The 24731-nt window shown below is 38.5% G+C and overlaps 1 protein-coding gene across 2 annotated transcripts; it reads left to right on the top strand.

The window, feature by feature from the left end:
* Positions 1-23825, top strand: GABRA6 (gamma-aminobutyric acid type A receptor subunit alpha6). Of its 2 annotated transcripts, none has more exons than XM_038149803.1 (10): positions 1-343; positions 471-589; positions 844-911; positions 2178-2398; positions 2498-2580; positions 3226-3369; positions 3789-3941; positions 7123-7382; positions 16102-16362; positions 21276-23825. In XM_038149803.1, exons 1-10 carry the CDS (start codon positions 306-308, stop codon positions 21324-21326), a joined length of 1398 nt encoding a protein of 465 aa, XP_038005731.1. In that variant the 5' UTR covers positions 1-305; the 3' UTR covers positions 21327-23825. The 2 variants fall into 2 exon arrangements, with proteins under 2 accessions (XP_038005731.1, XP_038005730.1); XM_038149802.1 differs by lacking the exon at positions 3789-3941 and adding an exon at positions 4019-4171 and having other exon boundaries at positions 5-343.
* The last annotated feature ends 906 nt before the right edge of the window (positions 23826-24731 follow it).

Raw genomic sequence — 24731 nt, 5'->3', positions numbered from 1 at the left:
ATTGTCACTGCTCTCCGACCGCGCACCGTCCCTTCAAACCCTGATTCCGCCCCTGGAACGGTCAGATGAGGCTGCACGGCGGTGGCGGATCCGAGGGACGCGCACGGCCGCGGACACCCCGCACGTCCCCGCCGCGGGCACAGGCCGGCCCAGGAGCGCGGGGCCGCGGCTGAGCCAGCCGGGCCGAGCCAGCCGGGCCCTGCCACAGCCTCACCCTGCCGAGCCCCGGGGCAAGGATGAACGCCGACGCCGGCTCCAGCTGACGGGTCTGAGGGCACCTGAGCGTCCCCGCACACACCTGCGGCATGGCTCTGCTGCTCGCCTGGGCTTGTGTGGCTGTGAGGTGAGTGAGCCCCCACGCCGACCCCCGAGGGCTCCCCGCAGCCCGGAGGGGCGGACCGGGGGCTCTGCCCTCCCTCCCTGCGCCCCCCCGGGGCCGGGGCCTGAGGGGGACTCGCCTCTCCCCGCAGCGTGGGGACGGCGCTGGGGGACCAGGGCGACGGGGCGGACCTCTACTCGGAAAACATCACTCGGATCCTCGACAAGTTGTTGGACGGCTACGACAACAGGCTCCGACCGGGATTTGGAGGTAGCGGGGAAGCCTCGTCCCCTCGGGGAGCCGGCGGGTGGGGAAGGGCGAGCAGCGCTCCGGCTGCCCGGGCAGGAGCGGCTCGTCCCGCGCCCGTGGCAGGAGGGAGGCGGTGGAGCCCCACAAGCGGCGGCAGTCAGCAAAGTTGCCCGTGCCCCGCAGCCCCCGATCTCGCGGGGCGTCTCCGTTGCCCTCGAACAGGGCCCCGCAGCCCCGGCCCCGCTCCTCTCCCAGCCCTTCTCCGTGTCCCGCAGGCGCCGTGACAGAAGTCAAGACGGACATCTACGTGACCAGCTTCGGGCCGGTGTCCGACGTGGAGATGGTAAGGGCCCCGCTCGCCGCCCCTGCTCTGTTTTCCCGGGATTCATTACGGTGGCATCTGAGTTGACCGTCATTAAAGCAGATTACGAGGCTTAATCTCTTTGACAATCTCTAGGGCCCAGCAGAGCAGTTTGGCCAGAGCTGCATACAGCTATTTCCCGGCGGCCCCAGCCGGGGCTGGGCGCACACAGCCTCAGGTGGGGGCACGGCCACAGGTTAAAGGTGCCTCTTGAACCCTGTGAAGATGGTGAGCAGCCCGTGTCCCAGCTTTGCAGAGCGCTGCCTGGTAGGAGGCAGCCGGATGAACAGCGGCAGGGGTGCCATTGCTGACACAGCTGCCCCTGTCGTGCTGGGTGCCCCCAAACTCAGGCAGCCGCAGACTTGGGTGGACTCAGTCTGTGCAGACAGAGGTTCAGACTTGGGTGGACTCTGGCAACTACAGCAGTAGCCCCCAGGAACACGTTAAGTCATGGAAGTGAGGATGGCATGGCTGTTCTCTTTCTAGACATTGACTTGGGCTGCTATTTTTGCCCTTGTACACCCCTGTCACACCAGCTCACCTGAGCCTGCAATCCAGTCTGCAGGCCGGGAACTGTGAGCTCCGAGTAATACCAAAGGTTTTCCACTGCTCTTCGTCAGTCAAAGAGAAGGCATAACCTTGCATTCTTAAAAAATTTGCCCCTGGCCAGGTTTAGCTCTGTTTCCTAAGCAACTTCTGCAGAGAGCTCTTTTCTGAAGACTTGTGAAAATATTACTAAGAATTCTTGGAAAAAAGTCCCATTGATTAATATTAACTTGACACCATGATACTACTGTGATGTGACTCAGATCAGTCCTCACTTTGTGAATATCCAAAGGAAGCTGCAGAAGAGTCACCGTGCGTGTCGTTTTGTTTCTGGCAATTAAACATTGATAGCTTGGTCTTGCACTTTGAAAGGTAGACATTTGTATTTCTTTAGACCTCTGTCACTTTGAATTAAATTAGCATCTATGAGAGTACAATGAGGGTTATTTTTTTTTCCTTACTCATGTCCAATTATCTGTTCACTGATTCATTTGTAACTATTCTTCAAATAATAAGAAAATTGGATATGTTTTCATGGATGACTTTTTTAGTAACTACTTAATGATAATAGGATTGAGTGTTTAAGAAGTAAATGAAATGCCATTGACATGTGTGTTAGTTGTCTCATGGAGTTACTGTCCCCACAGCCACTTGGGACTGCTGATCCCCACACAGATGTCAACCAATGTTTATTTTCCACAGGAATACACGATGGATGTCTTCTTTCGTCAGACGTGGACTGATGAGAGGCTGAAGTTTAGTGGGCCAACTGAAATTTTGAGACTGAACAATTTAATGGTCAGTAAAATTTGGACACCAGACACGTTTTTTAGAAATGGAAAAAAATCAATTGCTCACAATATGACAACTCCTAACAAACTTTTCAGAATTATGCAGAATGGAACTATTCTTTACACTATGAGGTGAGAGCTTGTCCTGCTTTTGGTTGACCCGTATTTTTGATTCTATCAGCATTTTCCTACATACCATATTTTTTTATTATCTGCAACTGTGTGTTCTAGACTAACCATTAATGCTGACTGTCCTATGCGGTTGGTGAACTTCCCAATGGATGGACATGCTTGTCCACTGAAATTTGGAAGCTGTAAGTTTTTCTGTATCTTTCAGTTTGTTAAAGGAACACATTTGGTCAGAAGATCCTAAGATATTACTTAGTGACATAGCTGAAATTTTAAGTTGTATTTTTATACTAGAATTTTACCTTTTTCTCTGAGACTCAGACCATTCATATGGACATGGATTTATTCACTGAAGGGTGACTGCTGAAGCATGTTTTATTGTTTATTATTTCACTTCCGGTAGTCAAAGTTGGTCCTTCAACAAATATTAAAACCTCTGCTACATTTACTATATTACTCATAATTTTGAAAATATGTGGTAATCAATTTTGAAATATTGTGGTAATATAATTTTGAAAATATTTAGTTGAGCTGTGGTAATCAATGTGCATGTTTTATAGCAAATTCAGAATTGACAGCTTGTTCCTCTCAGGTCCCACCTCAGCCATTCTCTTTTCTCTTATTATGGCTTTTTTTTTTTCTTTTTTACCATTTTGTCATTAATGAGGTTAGGAACTTCCTGGAGTAGGATGCATGTTTCTGTGGGCATTTGAGCTACAAAAGGGATTATTCCATTTATTTCTTCAATTGCTTATAAAATATGTAATTAGTAATGGTATTTTCCCCTCTTATAAAATATGTAATTAGTAATTTTCCCCTCTGTTACTCAGATGCTTATCCAAAAAGTGAAATAATTTATACTTGGAAAAAAGGACCATTGCATTCAGTAGAAGTACCACAGGAGTCTTCCAGTCTTCTCCAGTATGACCTCATAGGACAAACTGTATCTAGTGAAACAATTAAATCTAACACAGGTAAGATGGAGCTATGTGAAAACTGGTGTTGTGAAACATCTTGATAATAAATTACAGGGTTTATTTCATATAGAACGAATTAATTTATCTTTTGCCATTTAAAAAAGTAAAACCCTTGGACAGACTCTAACCATGGTCTCTTAAAAGACAGCTTTTCAATACAGTCCCATCAAACACAAAAATTTTTCATTATATTCTTAAGAATTCCCACTACCTCTCCACCCCAGTAAAAACAATGCATAAAATGAATACTATTCTGCTCTGTTTCCATAAGGTCACTTTACCTTTTTTTAAGCAGCTTATTTTTATTATGCACTAAGAGGTCTGTGATTTCATCAGAGCATATTATGTTGGGTTTAAGCCAATAATGTTCACTCACATGTTGCCAGTATAATGCTGACATACTTGTCTCTTAACAGGTGAATATGTAATCATGACAGTTTATTTCCACTTGCAAAGGAAGATGGGCTACTTCATGATACAGATATACACCCCTTGCATTATGACAGTCATTCTTTCTCAGGTGTCTTTCTGGATTAACAAGGAGTCTGTTCCAGCCAGGACAGTTTTTGGTATGCTGCGTTAAGGTCTTTGAGCTCAGCATCACATCTACCATTCATTCATTCCTTTCATTACTTGTTTGTTTTAGGCGAATATTCACTCCAGCTGCTCTATTTCCATCTGCAAAGGAAAATAGGCTACTATCTCATTCAGACATACATTCCATGCATCATGACTGTCGTCTTGTCTCAAGTTGTGTTTTGGATTAACAAAGAATCTGTTCCAGCAAGAACTGTGGCTGGTATTTGTGTTTTTCCTTTTGTCATTCATTTCATTCACTGTATTGAATCTGTTGTATCAATCAGATACTGCAAGCCAGGGGGAATTAGGAAAGGCAGCTAGGAGGTTTCACTCAGCAAAAGTAAATAAAGTGAAATGAAAGTCAATTTGCCTATGAGGGTCAAAATTCTTGACTCAGAATTTTTGGGTAGACAGACTTGTTTGTGACAATTTTCAATTGTATTCCAATTGTATTTTTGTATGCAGAAAGGGACAATATCAAAGTAAATGTCATTTTATCAGGAGGAATTTTTCCCAATGGATTTATTGTCTTAGAAACCAATATGAGTTAAAGCTTTAAAAGGAAAAAAAAATCACATGGAATGGAGTTATTTTCTGACAAAAGGTACCCCATCATAAGGTACCACTCATTCTGGAGTGCTCTCTCCCCCGTGGTTACAAAGGTATCTAAACAACTAACAAGGGCTTTAGATGGATAAAGATCAGTGAGATGAATAATGTCCCTAGCACAGGTTGAAGTTATAATGAGAAAGATGTATCCATACTGTATGGCAGGGCCTTTTTCTTTCTTTCCAGTGGTTTGAATTAATGCTCTCATAACTTTGAGTCTCCTCATTCATATCTATCTGAGGTTTATACTCCAGATATGATGCTACCTGATTTGGCTTCATGTTTCATCTCTGGACTGTAGAGTTACATCCTCTACATTTTGAATAAAACATACTTGCAACATAGTGGGCATGGAAGGTAACTGTACATGCCTGAAAATGTGTGCAAGTAGGTCTGTAGCCAATTAGGTAATAATGATATAATTACCCCAAACACTGGAATTACAGCTCCTAGGTGTTGTACTGAAGAGTAACATGGACTTGAGAAAACATTTTATGAAAAGAGTAAAATAAACACCTCTCTGTATTGTGGAAAATAGTGATGTTAGCATTTTAAAAGAATATTTCAATCTTCATTCCATTTGTATTTCTCCCAGGGCACAGTCTGAATTTGTAGTCCAGACTCGTTCAAAATCCCATGGATTCTGAATACCTTAATCTAAGAAAAAGAGGGCAAATTCCTTATGACAAAAAAAGACTTCTGGTCTTTTTAACTGAAAAAGAAAATTTTAATATGGTGAAGGTTTAAAATGCATCATATTGCAAATATTTGAATTGTAAATTTTTACTTTTACTTGTAAGTCTGAAAGCTAAGTTTGAGAAAAGAGAAACTAATAGTAGAAAAATAATGATGTGCCTAAACCAGTTTTTCAGCACAAAATAATCTAAGGACTTTGTTTACCTCCAAAATGGATGCCAGCTATCAGATTTCAGTGTTTGCATTATGTAACACAGTCTTCAAAACTTAACCAAGAAGTGTTCAAAATGTAAAGACAAGGGTAAACAATCAGCAGTTGCACAGTTTACCAATGTAATTTGGTATTCAGTTTGATGAAGTAGCTTTCTACAGTGCAGAGCATTTCATCAATATTCACTCCACATGGAGAGAATTCTTATCTATATCTATAAAAGAATAGGAGACCTATTCCTAAGTTAAATTCCTGCTGCAGTAAGTTTCTATTCAGATACAGAATATATCAATTTTATTACTAACTAGCACATGGACAGATTCTAATCTAATCACACATCATTTCAAAAAGTTAATTCTGGACCTTTGAAATTGAAATACATCTCAGCATAGTTGTATTCATATAATAAAATGAGTCTGGCAGATTTGGGAGAAGTAGCAATCCTACATTTTTCTATACCATCTCCTATTTGTATTTCATTAAAACGTGATAAGTAATGACATTGGGATGTAGTTAACCTCAGACAGCTGGCAAGCCACATCATGTGAAAGAGTTGCAGAGAAACTCTGAAAATAATGTCACCCTTTCTGGATGCTGCAATATGCTATGACACTGCATCCTTTCCTCCGAGCATCACTCATAGCATATTGCTTCATCAACTCAACATGACCATCACAATATGACATCAAAACATCTTTCACTTTGCCACCTACCCTTTCCCAACTGCAGAAAATAGAAGAGGATATTCTCCACCTTACTGTCTTTAAATACTCACAGTTTTTACATTCTAGCAGGCATATTTATAAGTAAAGATGAGTCACGTAGGCTTGTATGTAAATGATTGAGTTTGTTCTTGCATTTTTTGCTTGTATCAGACAGCAGTAGGAAGTAAGTATATTTCCTACATTATTAATGCTGTACACTCCAACACAGAAAGAATAAATTCATGAATTCATGTGAAGAACACCATGGGGCCCATGAGCTACATGACCAGATTTGCTCTGTGAAAATAGATAAGCAGCTCTAGAGAAGTAGCTTTTCTGTCTTTCCCTATCTGTAGCTAGGGGAGCTTTCAAATCAAGATACTCTTACTGAATCTTAAAAAACGTATACAGTGATTAAAGACAACAGCTCAGGGGACCAAACCATTATTACTTGAAATGCTTGGATCAGGCTCTGACTGTTTTTAATGTAGAATTTGACTGATTTAGTGAGGGTTCTGTAAGCCATGGTCTGTCTTGTACAACAACAGGAGAAAGAGAGGATCACTGTTGGAGAATGACAATATGTGAATCCAGGTTTCTGCCAAACATGCTACTTACTAACCCACCAAGAAAAATCTCCTTCATATTGTGAGCCTGGATTTTGTTATAGCCATGTTTATCCAATTCTAAGAAGCTGTCCCATGTAGAATGTTGTTATCTTTCAGTCTCCTCAATGCATTAAGGAAGTTTTTCCAGACCTTTTAGATGCTGAATCCAGTATACATGAGTTATTTAAGGATACAAAATACTTAGGAGTCATGTTGGGATGTAGGATGACAGCTAAAATCAAAAAGGGTGTTGTGCTTGGGTTTTTTTCATATATATGAATTTAAGAGTATCAGTGCTGAAGCCAAGTTCTAATGCCCCCCATTTCTTTCTGTTGTTTCCAAGGAATCACTACAGTCCTCACCATGACCACTTTGAGCATCAGCGCTCGCCATTCTCTGCCCAAGGTGTCCTACGCCACCGCCATGGACTGGTTCATAGCCGTGTGCTTTGCCTTTGTCTTCTCTGCACTTATTGAGTTTGCAGCTGTCAACTACTTCACCAATCTCCAGGCTCAGAGAGCAATGAGGAAGGCAGCCAGGGCAGCAGCACTGGCAGCAGCACTATCAGCAGCAACTGTACCGGCAGAGGACGAGATTGTCTCGGTAATTGCTTGCCTTTCTGATAATAAGCATCATATAGGAACAGGCAGCTGAAGTAGTGAATGCAAAACAATATTAAAGTGATCTTAACCTGAAGCAGATTATGTAACCAGATTGTGTCTATTTATCAAAGACTTTGTTCTGATTCCAGAAAATGAAAATACTTCATTTATTTGTAGTGTTTATTTAAATTTGCAATATGATTTTCTAGAGAGACGTTTATTTGGCAAGATATTTAAGGAAAGCCATTAGACTGTTATCCATGATACTTCTCTTGAGCAATGCTGTAGGCAGTGTGGTCAGGCAGCTGTGGTTCCCAGCAAGTCTGCACAATCTGTGGGACAGTGCTCAATGGAATGAATATGTGCATTGGCCAGGTGATTATGGGATCACTGTAGTGCAAGGGTACAGACCATAAGTGAGCCATTTGGAAGATGGGTAATTAGCTTATCCATAAACTTGGCATCTCTTACCTTACTGAAATCTGTGTTGGTGGAAGCTTTGGAGGGAAAAAACATAAATGAACGATAGATTTTAGTACACGTGAAAGAGAGGAAGTCTTTCTAGTATCAAAAAACGGTGTCAGAATTGCTTGCAGATTTCACTCTGTAAATCTCATGCTAAACCGTGAATGCTGTCTCACAGCATATGTTCATCTGTTTATCATTGTGGCCTTCCTGTTTCAAAATTAGTTTTATTACCACCATGATTTCCATTTTTAGGGAAATAACAATTTGAATGACATTTTGCAAAATCTCTGAATCTGTAATTGAATAAGGGAGTCAGTCTAAGAGGTGCCCACATCAAGGCAACACCTTACCCACCATAGAGTAATTTTTCCACATTTGCTGATAAATAGCAGTTAAAGATACAACATTTAAGTACTTTCAAACTATTAAAATCATAGTTGATAAGTTTTGCTGACTCTTTTTTGGAGGACAAGCTATCAGAAAAGAAAAATCAAAAAGGTCACCTGGTTTTATATAACACGAAGAAAATATTGATAGCTACTGCATCTTGAAGAGGAACAACAGTTTGGACCTGTCTTTCACACACTTCCTTATTCAGGTTTGAGTTAACCTTAAGGAGGTTTACTAGAAAGGAAAATAATACCAAAACCAAAAAATACTGCTTTTTTTTTTTTTTCCCTGAAAAGTCCTTGCTGAGCAATATAAAAACATTTAGGCTGACTGCATGTGCTGCTGGTGCATTCACAGCCACTGTGGCCACCCCCATCACATTCCCAGTCTCAGGAAAACAACTGATCCAAAAATATTCTCCTGCTTCTGCCCAGATAAGCTAAGAACTTGTTCCTGATGATAGGGCTCCTCCAGATTTACATGGTCTATGAATCACAGCAGACCAAGGCAGGCACCAGACATAAAATTTCTGTTGAACAAATGAATAAAAGATAAAGAAGTTAAAAGACTCAAATTTCTTATCAAGGTCTTCAGCCTTAAGCAAAGAGCAAACTGAAGAAACTTCTTCCTGTTTTGTAAATCTTCACTTGTTACATTTTCCAAGTAAAAACCAACAAAAGAAAAAAAGAAAGCATCTAGGAATGAAATACACATCTAGGAATCACCCTGCAACAAGCTGCTCAAGAAAATTATTTACATCTAGCTGATAGCATTCAGATTTAGAAGAGTAGTAAATCCCATAACATTTAGGCCCCAAAGTAAACTCAGTCTCTAAAACAGCCCACAATGTCCACAAAGTTCTACAGACCTGATCTTGCTCAAAGCAAGACAGCCATTTTCAAGCCCTGTACTTCCACCACGTTTTTCTCCCAGGATCAGTTGTCATTGAGAAATGCACTAAGAGAAAGAGCAAACTCAGTGAGATCACAAAAACAAAGGGTACTTAAAATTGAAGGCAAGATGATGTAGTCAAAAAGGTTTCTAGAAGAATTAGCTATTGGATTTAAAAGGTTCCCTTCCAGAAGGGCATTCTGGGAAAAGGAGTGATTATAGGATAAAGATTTTAAGAAGCTTTTCTTTGTTCATTCCTTTTTTTTTTTTTTTCCTTTGGTAGAGATAAGGAGAAAGGAACTTTTATATGTTGGCACATCCATAGATATATATAGTCAGTGGTATAATTTCATATGAAACAGACCTGAAGTGTCTAATTTGAATGCTAACAATGTATTTAACAGAGATTGATTGCATGTGTATGACCATTTCCTCTGGATTGTCATTCTCACTGAGCCTTGTGCTTGTATAGCTACGTTACTGGTCCTAGGGCAGATATTTTTAAGGTACACAGCATAATACTCAGTTTCCTGGTAGAGTGAGGGCCCAAAGTCAAGACATCTACAGAATATATTTTTTTTAAATTCCAGATTAAATGTTTTAAAAAAAAAACAAACAAAAAATATTAAGCAGCCTTCTTTCTCCTTCAGTCTAGTTAATTTTATTTAAAATTTTGCTTTATTTAAATAAACTAAAGTCTCTCACACAGGTTTTTATAATGTAGAGAAAAAACCTGTACACTCAGAAGAGAAATATGTCAGAGCACCAAATTCTGCTCTAGTGTAGAATCAAAGTAGGAGAAAATGCTGTAGCCACTGAACTGTGGTGGGGTCAGTAAAAGAGATGAGGCTGTGCCTGTGTGCTCAGCAGAGAGCTGAGAGCCCAGCAGGCCTGGGCTGGCTCCAGGAAAGCCTCTCTATTTACCTCAGTTAACTGAGAGCAGGATTTGGCTTGCTCTCTTCATCAGCTGCAGGCAAGCCCTGTGTGAAATAGAAAACTATGGGTGTTCCACTGCAGAACGCGAGGGCAGCAAGCTGAGCAGTCATCTGGACCCTGACACAAACCTGTTCTTACTCACACGGTGGCCAAGCTGGCTTTAGCATGTCAAAACCAAACATCTTATACATGCACATACAAAACCATGATGGCATTTAGCTTTTAAATCCATTTCAAATGCATCTTTTCTGTATCAGTTGCATTGTTTCCTCTTGATGGCTTTCTTTTCCCAGGGAGATCCCAGTCCTGGATGTTGCAGGGGAAGGGAATTGGTGATACTGTGTGGAGCGCACCATTTGCAGAAATGCTTTGTGGGATGGTCAGGGGGTAACCCCATGGATCAAAAGACATCCTTTCCATGTGAGAGGCTACATGTAAAAGACAAAAGATTACCACCCTCAAACAGCTTGCTCACAGTTATGTTCTAAGAGACCTCATGTTTCAACAGAAATCAGCACAGAGAAGTGAAATACCTCTGGGAGAGCTTCGTTCTCCCTCCAGCCTTGTGTTTCAAAACAACACAGCTTGGGCAGGAAAGGATTTTTATTCCTTTAACCTGGCCAGCTTCAGAACAGCTGTATGTCACTGGTACAGAGGATTTGGTTCCCTACAGTTATGTTGGAATATATTTAGTCTGTTTAATGAGTATCCTGGTGCAACAGAGTACTTCTATCTGGATCACCAACCACCCTTTAGTATCATCCTAAAAAAGCTGTATGCTTTAAGGTCTTGACTGACAACATTGAGGCATAATACCAGCAATTTTTTTGCAGGAGGGTAGTGAGAACAAAATAAAGTAAATTTAATTATAGGAATAAAACATATGGGCAGACACTGATGGATTTAAGAGCCAAATGTGGCTTTGAAAATTTAAATCTGTTTAATGTAAAAACATATTTTGACAGCAGAGAGGCTCTGTGCCAATTCTATGTTTTTTCTGGCATGCTACAGATAAATGTTATGAAGAAACTCTACCATAGCTCATTCCATTTGAAAAGAGAATGACCAGGGTTCCAGTCTCTGCTCTCCTTACTGCATATCTGGTTTATATGACAGCAATTTCAATACAATGGGCATTGAGTATTTTTCAGTTGTGCTTCCTGCCTATATACATCTTTAGATTTTTCCATGCAAAGTAAAATAGCTCTCAAATAATAGGTAACAGCCTCTCCCCTTATTCACCTTCACCTGATGTTTAGGCTATGTTCTGTAAGAAGTGAATTTCATTTCCTGGAGGTTAAGAAAGTATTTGGACATGGTTTTCCCCTGCTCCAAGTGAGCAATTTAACCTAAGTGATTTAACCCTTTTACTAGGGTAAAAAATGATGAAAACAGATCTGCATATTTCTTCTCGGTGTTTCTAGCAAAGGTAATTTAAAATTCCTTTAGAGATGCCTGAAGCTAGGGCTATTAATGGCTTCTAAAGTATATTCAGCTTCTGATTATGCAGGACACTGTTTATAGCTATTTACATATTATTTGCAGTAGACTTTATTTTAATCAGATTCCACAGATGAGACATTCAAAGAAGTGTCCAAATTAGGGTTTATAATGAATCTCTGCCATGAGGTGGATACTGAAACTGCACAGGACTGTTGTGAAGGAAGTTTCTTAGTACATGGCCAAAAGATGATGTTGCATAGTGCAATGAGTTTTTCTGCTGGAAGATGCTGCATATGGATTGTTCAATAGCTAAGGGGAGGTTTTGCAGATCACACTGGTGGATGTAGGAGTTAACCCATGTTTAACTCCCCTTTTGGGAGACAAGTCACTAGCATGCTGTTACGTCTGTAATGGTTGAAATTTCTCAAACTGTATCTTCTGATGAGCAGAGGCAAAAAATGTTATATATTTAATTGGGCATTCTGCCTTTTACAGACACTGAGCTCTTGTTCTAGGTTGGTTTGTGTGTGTCTGTGTTTTGATATAAGGAAAGTTCAGTGTCTTTAATCAAATAAATTATGAAGAAAAGAAGAAATAACACACTATTTTTATCTAAACTTTTAGAGTTTATTCTCATGAACCTCTTTTTACTGCATTGCTAGCAGGAAAAAGGGATGCAAGTAAAAGAGAGACAAGGAAGGACATACAGATATTCATTTTTTTAAAGTTAGTGTCTGGGTTGCATATATAAAAGACTCATGTTACTGTTAGATCATAAACTAAACTGATAGTGAGAATATGCATTTGTAGTACAAAGCAACAGAGAAGAGAATTCTACAAATAGGAATTACAGAAATTTCTTGAGGGAAAGAAACATAAGAACAAAGTGCATTCATAAATCACAGTTAGCATGCACCAAAAGAATCAGATAGAGCAGACAAAGAATTTTATTTTCTCCAAGGTTATGTATGCTGTATTTTTTTAGATCTGGAAGGCAAGAAATTTGGTGAAAGCCTCCTGAGATATTCAGAGTATAAGCAACTTCTACTGATACTGAGGAGGGTTGTGAGAGAGCAGAGCCTTATAGAAAGGATGAGAGCGCTTTGTGAGCTTTCCAGGGGATGAGATAGCTTGGCTGGAAAAGCTCAATAAGAAGGCAGACTATACCTTCCAGGCCATCTACATACCAGTGCTGCCTAGTGCAGTGTGATGGTGTCTCACATTAAATAATGGGCTGGCAATCTGCTCTGTGTCACTGCCTGCTCATACAGAGCTGCAAGTTTAATTGCCTGATGGGACTAGCATTGCACATGAGTGCAAGAGTACCTCTGAATCAAGGTTCAGTAGCTTAAGAAAATCCATTACTTCCTTATGACACAGTGTGCTGTGCCTCAGGCTTCTTGTTCTTGCTGCTTGTAAAACAGTCCTTACTTGAGTGATTGGCTCTGGGAGCTATGCAAAATAGGCTATTCATTTCCATTTTCTCTGTTTTGTTAACATTTCATGATGTTATTGTATGTAATCTTCGTCAAAAGGAGAAGTTAAATCTAGATACAGTAGACAAATTACTGTAGCTGCTGTTCAGAACAACTGTAATAAGGAATTATATGGTCTCCTCACTGCCTCCTGTTCTTGGCTTAGCAGTGAATTCCAATGAAAAATATGAGTTGTTGTTCTGGGGCAGCAGTCTGGTCTACAAACAACTCCCATACTGAGAGACATCCTCATTACACATCTGAGATAAATTTGGACTTAGAATTCCATATCCTGAGTAGGGATTTGGAAGAAAATAGATTTGACCCTGAGCTCACTGTTATGGGGACACGGGACTGTTAAAGACAGTGAAAAGAACTACTCAGGGTTTTTTCTTGAGATGAAATCACATTGAGATAATCTTCCTACTTTAGCAATCCTCCCTCTATAGGAATGAGATTTAATAAATATAAATAAAATAATGACCAGGATTACACTTTTCCAAGTGCTTATTCAAATGATGACAAAGCTTTTCCTACCTCCACATTCTAAATGTGTTCAGTACTAAACATCATGCAATGACCATACACTGCATCTGTTCTACTTACTATTAACTCCATCATCTCAGCACTGTAATTCCTGATTCATGCTTGAATAATACAGAGTAGATTTTGACCTGCCTTGTACCAGAATAATGTAGATAAAAAAGGCTAAGATTCACCTTGCACTTGTATTTTTAGGAACCGTACAGTCTCCACAAAAGGTCAAGTTATTCCACAGAAATCGAAAAACAAGATTGAGAAAACAAGATACCTTACAACTTGTGCAGTTCTGTTCAAAGCAGGGCCTGCAGGCAAATGGAACAAAACTGGAGTGAAAAGAGGAAGGCAGGCTCAGCCAGCCAGTCTGTTCAGGGAGGGGGATTATTATTATTATGATTAGCGCAAGTGGACATGGATAACCCTCTTTCTGTTTCTGTGACACATCTGTAGCTCATCCTCCATTTAAATCTGTCTGTTGCTTGCTGTGTTACTGCAAAATACAAAACGAAACATCTGTGTTCCAGATAGGCACAGAGCAGGAATGCTTTTTAATACCCATTCAGAACATGACCAGTCATATAATGTATAGAGGGCAAATTGGAAGTGGTGATTGGTTGTAGGGGAAGGAAAGGGCAATAGGTAAGGGAAATACATACAGAAAAAGTAACTTTTTCCTTTTGAAGTAAGGAAAGCTTACTTCAACTCTTCATCTTTTGTTTAGACTAAAATCAGCTGTGAGAAATCCATCTCTCCCTAATTTTAGTTGGATACCAGTCCATTCATTCATGAACAAAACTTGGCATCCTGTTGTGGAAATGTCAATTGTTATGATTCTCTGACAGTAACGATGACTTCTGGAAGGATAATTCCTGTTACAACTATTTTAAGTCACCCAGGAGACACCAGCTGTGCTAGGTTACTCTGTTATCTAGAAATTGTGGCCCAAGTACAAGAGGGAAAATGTATTTCAGAAAATGCTTCCTTTCCTTTTAGTGACTCAGTCATTTATCTGATTGACTAAAATCTGTCCCCATGCTTAGAAATCCTGCAAGATAAATCCCAAAAATGCTGACAGCAGGCTACATTTCTGTGAATGGTTGTCATTAAATCACTCCCAATGAATGGCTTTGGAAATTGCCTATCTAATAGCATTTTTCTACCTTAAAATCATTCCAATGTTAGTCTTCCATTTTACTGTAGATGTATGTGCTGTTATTTTGGGAGTTATTTACATTGTCCAAGACTTCCCTCATCTGCTTCAGTCATTTGGTCATCTCGTTCTGCTGACCAAAAAATCTTTGTGTTCAAATCCAAGAACATCTGTGTACATTGTGTGATTTTGTGCACTAGATTTTTCCTCAATAATCAGGGAAATGAGTTTTATGGACAAAGATTTAGGCTTAAGCTCCATGTTAACAGGGCACTACAGTACTTCATCTCGAAAGAAACAACAAACAAACAAAGTCGGTGTCCCTCTACATTTTCTCAGGTATTAGATGAATCTTAGAGCTTCTGCCATGCATCTACAAATGGCCATCCTGGAATATGGCAGGAGCAGCAAGATTTTTGAATATTTCCTCCTGTTTAACACTACTGTGAAAGTGAGCAATTGATATCCATTAGAGCAGGCTTAGAGCCTGGGGCAGATCCTGTTCCTAATCATTTCGGGAAGGAAGAACTCTATCACTTCTACTCTTGTGAAAATAAAATAATGGCAACGTGGTCCCAAGTAAAACAGATGTACAAAATTACTATACATGTGAGCCTAGTAACTGAGAGGTAAGCTCTACACGTCCCTGAGTTCTGGCTGAATTTTCAGAAGAGTTTTAATACAGCTTCCTGAAGAGTAATTGGACCTGGCTGCAAATACTGCACAAAACATGGGGGTAATTTGGTTTCATTTCATCGTAAATGAAAAGAAAAATAGTCCCATTACAGCTAAGTATATTTTTCTTCAGTTGTATGCATGTCAGTGCTGTGGGAATTATGAGATATATTTAAAAATGAAATTTTATCCTGGAAAAAAAAAGAGGACAATTCAGCATTCATGTCTTCAGTAGCTGTAGAGTTACTCCATTGCCTTTTGTGCAGAAGTTTTCTAATTCTTGCCTGACTGCTTAACTCCATTCAGTGTTTACCAAACTCATCAATGTGTTCAGTCAGGGATGATTGCACCTGAGCCAGCCCATATTGCTGTTTGGTTTAATCTTGATCCATATCTACACAAACTTCTGTTATACCAGCCTACTGCAATTTAGCTACACCATTACCTTCTTTCCCTTTTAGCTCTGTCTTGTCTTTTTCTCTCTTGGAACTTCCACTTATCACAGTGTTCACAATGTGAAAAGCACATATTCTTTCATGGCTTTGCAACAAAGCTTTAGGCCATAAATGTATATATCCTTCTGTATAGATGCATTATTTTTGTGATTTTCTGAGATTGCACTATAGCAGAGAAGCAACAATAAAATCAGAAAGTTAAGTTAAAAGGTGGAGAGAAGCCTAAAGATCACAAAACCTAAGACTCTCTATCCAAATATCACCTTTTTTTTCCCCTCTGCTTTTTTTCTCTCCCAGCATTCTGACTCGAACTCTAACCTGAAGAAGAGAGTGAACTCCATAGCATCTCAAGCAGAGCAGTCTCCTGAAACCAGCATAATATCAAATACTGCATCCCAGTGTCAGCCTCTGCCTGTTCCTCCACCAGCCCCACCACAACCACCAGCTATTGGAGGTGCAAGTAAAATAGACCAGTATTCCAGGATCCTCTTTCCAGTGGCATTTGCAGGATTCAACCTGGTGTACTGGGTTGTTTATCTTTCAAAAGACACTATGGAAGTGAGTAGTAAATTTTCTGAATACTCATCTATAATATGTAATATATTTACTTGGCCAGCATTATTTCAATTGTTCATTTACTGTTGCAGCTCAGTTCATCAGTCCTTTCTGAGTAATACCAGAATATTTTCTCAAAAAAACCAGCTGTAGCACTCAGTACAATGCACAAAGGCTGAGGAGGGGAAATGGAAACACTTCTCTAACTCATGCTGCACTGAGCAGAAAATGCTCTGTAAGACAGCATAGGATGACATTGTCAGCAAACAAACTGGTCTTAAATCTTCTATTTCTTAACCTGTTGTGAGGAATGGTAGAAATATCTGTTGATGCAAGGAAGTGAAAGAGATAAGAACTTTAATATCCTAAGGTTTTCTCAGGAAGCTAGTACCATAAGTGTCCCCAAAAAGTTTGTTATATAGTATAAAAGATTAATAACTGCAGTATAAAATTTGTGAATCAAGAGTCCCTAGTTTTGTACATTTCAATACATTTTCCTGTTTTTTTCATATAAATCATACTGCCTTGTGCAAATAAGGCTGAAAAATCTTTTCTTAAGTTTGTTTGAATCAGGCAGAGTGATTACACCTTTCAATATCATTGAGGTCCAGAAGCGACATGTGCCCTGAAAATTGAGCATGTCTAGAATAATCAGTCAGTAATCAGTCATTAAACTTAATTCTTTAAATCTTTATTTTTTCTCTTTTTTTTTCTAAAGAAACTTAATGGTGTCCTATTTCCTTGGTAAAAAATATATTCATTTGCCTCGTTGCCATAGAATTTTGGATCTCACTGTACATTGCAGTCAATTTGATTGGTACATTTAGTTTATTTAGGACAGCTAGAGAGATAATGATGGTATTTAGATAGCACCAAATGCACAAAGTCCCTATATCAATAAAAACAGAGGCTGGAAATGTGGTATGAGTGGGGATCAGGCCATACCTTTATTTCCTAGATTAAAGGTAAAGCAGGCGGAGGGAAATCTTGTGGGCAGCCGAGAGATGTTGCAGTTCAAAGGAACAAGACAGTGCTGACCAGCTCATTGGTGGCACCTCACCTCTGCTAGAAGGCTGCTGCTCTAGCAGACTCCAATTTTTGCTACCAGTATGATCTGGAAAATGCTGTCTCTCAGAGATGGAGTGTGCTGCCAAGCAGCTTCTATGGAATTGTGAGGGCAGGAAGGTAGGAGACACTGTCTCCCACAAATGTTCCTGCAGATGTCTCTCAAGAGGTCACAGCTGCCAGCTCCTGGACACTCCAACCCTGCCCAGTGCTAAATTTAGCATTTGTGCCAGAGTTACTGATCCTGCTGTTAAAATATTGACTATGTGTGCAAATGACTTATCTCAGTCAGAGGAGGGAGTTATTGAAAAAGCTCATGTCTGATCATGACAACTTCTGTTTAGAGGCCAGCTCCTCAGCTTGCCAAGACTCCAGTGATTAAACCATTCACATTCTGGATCTGGAAATATTTGGAACGTACTTGCCATTTCCCTTGGTGGTGATGAAATATTTACACTAAACCTCGTATATTAATAATAGCATTAGAACCAGGCTTTTAAAATACTTCCAAAATCTAGGACTAAGTGCTGACTATAAATATTTTTAAATGCTACTGTGCAAGCTCACAAACATGCTCAGAAGCTCAGAAATGATGTTCTGTAGTAGCATTACAGAATAACAGAAATCCAGCAGCAAGGCTGAGAAAAGAGAACAGTATTGACAGCTGGGGTGTTTTGAATTATGAAGAATTTTAAAAATTGTGTAAATTTTGACCAAGCTCTTCTTCCTAAATTACATTTCTGCATTTGTGTACTCAGTTATAACTAAAAATAACTGTGATATACACTGCTAGGTTTCTAATTCAAACATTGTATCACCAGTTTTTACTTTCAACAACCCGGATTCTTTTTGCTTTAAAAAATACATTAAAAATATGTAAGCTTTTAATTCCAAAGAGAGGAGATACAAATGTTGGGTGAACAAAGCATGGAGTGCTTCAAGGGCAGTTAAACTTAATCTTTGGCTCCCACAGGTCCAACAGATTTAATGTTGTTACAGTATTGTTCAGCTTATTCAATTTAAAAAGTGCATTTTGTGCAGTATTTCAGGTATATTAGCTTTTTTAAGTTACTTTTTTGAGTTCACGGGACTTTTCTTTAAAAAAAAAGAAAGAGGAAAAATATCTTAATTAATTTTTTAAAATAAACAAATTTCCAGTACACCAGTTCTTGTACTGCAGCTTTCTAGGATTTTTATTAGTGCAGTTTGGAGCACAGAAGATCATTCAGCAATTCATGTGTTTAAACCAAACAGCTACCTACTGTCTTTGGAGGTACAGAGAGAATGAATCAGGCATTTCATCACCCTGTTTGTAAAAGCAGGTTATTAGCACTGGAATCAAAGGTCATTTTCAACTCCTATCATTATTTTCTGGCCAGACTCTGCCTTTTACTTTGAAGGAGGAGCAAGAACAGTTTTTTACTTCATGTTCTGGATTCAGAGCCTCAGCTGGAAGGAGCAGCCTTGTTAGTGTAATGACACAGAGTTGCATGAATGGAGGAGCTCTTTTCTAAGCTGTTTTGTATGAGTTCAATACACTGCTAAGCAATTTTCTTTGGCTTAGATAATGTGTTACAGAAATGAAAAAAGTCATTTTTGTGTATGGTCTCTCATAAGATTTATAAGAACTTTTGGGGACTGACTACTTTTCAAAGTGCTCCTTGGATAACTTTTCCCCCTGCCATTAATAATTTTCTCTTCAGGTTAATCACCTTTCCTCTTACTATACATGTAAACTAAGAGTATGTAAATTACACACACATTTTTTGATTTGGAAGTTTGTATAAAGAAGAAGGTGTTTTTAATAAAATGTGCACCTTTAAACATTTGAATGTCATCATCATAGACTGGTTTGGATTGGAGGGGAGCTTGAAGATCATAGAATTCCACATCCCTGACATGGCAGGGACCCTTTCCATAGACCAAGTTGTTCCAAGTCCAATACAATCTGGTCCTGAAAACTTCCAGGGATGAAGCATCCACAGCTTCTCTGAGTAACCTGGGCCAGGGCCTCACCACTCTCACAGGGAGGGCAGCCAGGATTGGACAGATGGCAAAAGTATCTTAGACTGAACTCTAGTTATACTTCCATACATATTGCACCAAATTAAGCTTTGCAAACCAGGAAGCTTAGTAGCAAACTTTCATTACACAATTAATATTTTTCTATATTTAAAATCAAAACCAGCACCATTCTCTGAAAAAAAAAAAAAAAAAAGAGAAAAAAAATTCCAGATTAAAATTAGGTAATTCACCTGAATGCTTTTTTTACATGGATGGGGATGGCATTCATCTTCTAGTCTTAATATTTAAATAAAGGGTTCAATTCTCTATTGGAACAAGTGGGAAAACATTCTTATTCAATAGCAGTCATCCACTGTGCAATTTGATACGTAAGATATTTCAGTTGAAATGGGTTTGCACTGGGGAGTAGCAGTATCATTGCAGAACAAAAATTGTATTGGTCAAAACAAAGAAATTAAACTAGCAAAGTTCTCTGTCTGCATTTGGTTAGTCTGTATATTGGTGGAACCTAATATAACCAAAGGACTACAAAATGTACTAAATAACTGATTGTACTTTTTAGACCACAGAAAATGCTGTAAGATACTTGTAAGACAAGCCCCTTTTTCTTTTAAAAGTTTTATAAGTTAATGCTGACAGGTGCTAATTATAGTGATAGCACTGAGCTGTTTATACTATGAAAAAAATAAAGCATTGGAGTTACTCTAAGAGGACTTAATCACTCTGTATGTAAGGTGAATTAAATTAGGTGGAATGTTTGAGGATGTAGCATCCCCATGATTTATACATGGGAGATGGAACAGGCACATTTCTATGGTTCATGTTCTTCTGTAGGCTACAGGAATATCTGCCATCCACAAGACGCTCTAAACACTAATGAAAAACACATTTGTCTAAATTAGACAAATAGAAAAGTACTTAAATGAAGAGCAAACCTTTCTGACAAATGAGGGAAAAGATATTCTAGCTTTTTTATTTTGACATACAGCATATTTTGGCTTTGTTTTCTATTTTACATCTTCCTAAGTCCTTGAGCTGAATACTAATTTATGACAGTGACCTTGCTAGGTGAATTGCACACTTAGTTTATTTCAAAATTTGCTTGATTTAGAGTGCAAAGAGTCCCCTTTTAAAGAGCTGCATTACCTTTACTATATAACTCACACTACCACATCATCTTATGCACTTATTTCTAAATTTATCTATCTTAATTTTTAGATGTAACATTATATTACAGTTTCTCATGTAATAAACCATGGAATAATGGACTGGATCAAACTAGATAAGGAGATGATGTTAAAATTTTGATGATAAATCCAGAAAAAGAAGCAGAGGCAGCTTTTGTGTTTGGGAGCACAGGAAGATACAAAGTCACTCAATTGACCAAAGTTGCTGAGTCCTGGATATTATTTGGATGCAGAGAACATAGCAGGATGGCAGGAGAAGAGTTACATAATAAGTCGAAGATGCTAATAATGTCAGATGAGAAGAAAAAAGAGCAGAGAAAGAAACAAGAGCAGGAAAAGTATTTAGCTTCAGTACATTGGTATCATAAAGCTTGTAGTGCATATCATTACATCATTTTTCAGTTTGAACAGTGGAAAAATAAAGGTTAGGAAGAACAATCATTGCCATACATACTTAACAACTGAGCTTTGATGATCCAGGTAATGAGCATCAAATTCTAAGAGGATTCTCCTTGTAGTGCAGTTCTATTTTGAGTCCACTGAGAGAGTTAGAAATCACATGGGTTTGTGGGTTAACTCAGTTGCTGTTAACAGTGGTTAACAACCCACAACTTAAACTCCTCTAAACTTTTCTTCCAGTTTTTTGAACCTTCAGCAATGCATTTTCGAAACGACCCTCAGTCCAACTGAAGAACAGCTCAGGAAGGAAATAACTCAAGGTCACAGAGGATTGAAGAGACTTCAAAGGATTTGTCTGTCCACAGGTGATCTCAGTTTTCAAACAGGGAATATTTTTATTGGACATTACCTGGATGCAAACTCTGGACAAATCAAGAGCTGCAAACTTCTTAGGGATCTAATTAATATTTTCTTAAGATTTTGTACTATGATTCTACTACAGAAGTTCTTGTTAAATTATTTGTTTTATTGTCAAAGGAAAGAATGTTCATTTCTTCTAAAACATTTGTAAACAATCGAATGTTTACATTTATATGAAACATCAATAAAAGGGTTTGGGTTTTTTAATAGAATAAGGATTGCTAAACTCAGCTGATTCGGAAATGGTATAACTTGGCGTAGTTTCAGTGAAAATTTAGGAGTAGTACTGATTTCCAGGACTTGAAATTGACCCAAAACAATGTTGAATAGAAATCCTATGAAAAGGAGCTGTAGTTCCATGATGTTTTAACCTTTTCATATAAAAGATAAGGGATTAATTAATTATTTTTAATTTAATTTTCGTCTTTGAGATGACACTTATAAAGAATGAGATACAAGAAAAAAAGGAAATATAAGCTATTTTTTGTGTGCTTTAGCTGGTTGGTTACCACAGTGGAACTTTCTTTGTTGAAAATCATCATTAAAGTACAACCAGACTAATAACAAGCAATTTCTTGGCAGGATCTAGAAATGGAGGACTGGAATTTCAGGGAGTTTTCAAGGTCCAAAGCTGAATAGACATAAAGATGCAGGTACCCATCAGGATAAATGCAAGCCTCCAGCTCCAGGGAACTTCCTGGAAGCAGGCCTTGATTACTAGTTAAGGAACAGCTTTTTATCAGGTGATTCTACTGAATTGCCTGTAGAAAAATCCCTGGAAATGTTTTCTAGAGCCAAAGAACTGCCAGCACATTCAGAGTTTAAAGGTAATACTATTTTGCTGCTGTCAACACAGTTACAGAATTCCTTCATTCACCCTTCATCTCCATGATCCTTCTCAGGAATGTAGTTAGGGAACATATGCCTAATCAAACCAAACCCAAGACTAAATTATTGCAGGTGTAATGGACATTGGGAGGAGTCAGAAGCACACAAAGAAGTTTTCTATGAAGCTAAATAAAAATTAAGGATTCCGTCCTATCTTAAAATTTCAGTAAGATAAAATTAACCAGAAACATGAAATAATGCACAGATTCAGGAGATTCAGGGTCATTTGCTTTTTCTACACAAACATCTTAATTCCTGTGAGAAAATACTTACAGGCTGACTAATTGATTCCAGTAAGTCATCACTCTTTTATTGCTACTGTAACCATTTTAACTGTTTGAAGGCCTTGCTCCAGCTGTTTTCCTCCTCCTATTTCTAGAGCTTTTACTAGTGTGGTAGCTGGAGTGATCATGGGGAATCCTTTTTGCACACCCTGTTCTCTGACTCTGAAGGGCTTAAATGGAACAATGTAAGGATTCTTCTCAATTATAAATATTGTTTGTACAGAAATGCCACATTTGCTATTTGCTTTTTCTGACTAGCTGCAGGCTGGCACTTGGATGTATTTGTAAGTGCATGGAATTCTATCTACATTTTTCTTTTAAACTAAAGTGGTGAAAAATTTTCCTATTTTCAGTCTTTTTATACTGTTGTAAGAAAAAATTAAACTATGGATACTGGGCAAATATTTTATAATTTGTAAATACATCTTATTTTGAAAGAAGCAAATTCTGCAGTAGGGACCCAGAAGTTATTTTTTAGAATAACTATACTCACTCTTGCTTCACTGACTAATTTCTATTTTGAGTACATTAATAACTGTAAGAGTTTCCAGAGTATTTAAAAACTGGTTTATGCACAATATGAAAATGTTTAAAAGCTAAAGGAGCTAAATTTTGTATCTGGTCTTTGCTTAAAAGAAATCTGAATACTAATTTAACAGCAGATGCAGAGAGTTACTAAGCAGTGACTATTTCCTTGAAATGTAGTATTTCAGTGTGTAAAATGGTGGTAACTTCCCAATTAGGAAGCTGTATCAGCATCTTAAAATTGTTTTAGTAGCTCTTTGTGTTTAACAACACATTTCAACATGAGAACAAAGGCTGCTCTGCTTATCTTTTTTTTTTTTTCCCAAAGAGCTTTTTCTGTGGATATGACAGAGAAGGGTTGGTTCTCCTCAGCTTTTTGAATGGTGGGAAGGGAATGTATATTTTTCCTGTTACATACTTTGTAGAGACACAGGTGTAATCAATATTGTTAATAATGTCAAGCTATATCTTAGAATAAATGCAATTACAATTAATGTCACTTCTTAACAATCCTGGTTATGGTCAAACACTAATTAACCAAGCAAGACAGTAAAAGTGCAGAGAAATAGAAAAAGGTTATATACATATATGTATATATTTCTGTATGCATATATACATATGTATTTCTGTAGAAAATATAAATAATAAATAAATAATACCATAATAAATAATATATATTTCTTTTCATATCTGAAATTGAAAGGAAATTGAGGGATATGGGTTTCCTCCAGTATTTTTGACTGTACTGCAATAGGAAGAGCAGAAGCTAAGATGCTCTAAGATGGGAATTCCTGTGTGTGAAAGAGGGCACTGTGGGGAGGAGCTGTGCAATTACATGGAGCTATTGCACTCTGATGCACATTACTCAACACCAACTTCCCTTTCTATGGATCTTGATTAAAAGGTTTCAGCCCACACAAAGTGACCAAATGTAGTTTATGTTCAGTTTTAGCATGTTCTGCTTGATCGGAAGTGCAAGAAAAAGCGTAACTATGAACAAAATTACAGAATTATTTAATAGTAAATTAGAACCTTTGATTACATATTTATTATTCTTGAGCTGGGCTCTACCCCCCCATTATTTTTTTCATAATTTTTAAGCCAAATGAGAACCCAGCAGTTTTAAGACATAGAAATTATGCAATGGCACACTAGATCAGCCTTGGTGTGATCAAAGGGTAGTCCACCCCAGCAGCTAAAACAGGAGCTGCCTAAACCCCATAAATGTGAAGAGAATGTCCTGATAAAGGGTACTTTTGATGTTTTGATGCTACCTGTCAGGTAACAAACTCCAGGCCTTTCTCTCATATGCAAATAAAATTCAGAGGTGACTTTGTCATTGCTTAGTTCATTACATTCTTGGTTCTCTTCCAGTTCATGACAAGAGCAGCATTCCTCATCTGCCTTCTCTAATGAATTCATTCTTGCAGGATTTTCCTCTAATTGGTAATCAATCAAGGCCTTTCAATTCTCTGCATAAATGATATCTGTCACCTGGCTTTATGGAGAAATCTGGGAAGGAAAAAGTCCTTATCCACAGTCAGAATGGGTAGGGACTTGAAAAGTAAACAGTTGAGTT

The sequence above is a fragment of the Motacilla alba genome, chromosome 13, assembly GCF_015832195.1.
Source record: "Motacilla alba alba isolate MOTALB_02 chromosome 13, Motacilla_alba_V1.0_pri, whole genome shotgun sequence".
Classification (NCBI taxonomy): domain Eukaryota; kingdom Metazoa; phylum Chordata; class Aves; order Passeriformes; family Motacillidae; genus Motacilla; species Motacilla alba.
This window is presented reverse-complemented; position numbering and strand designations above follow the sequence as displayed.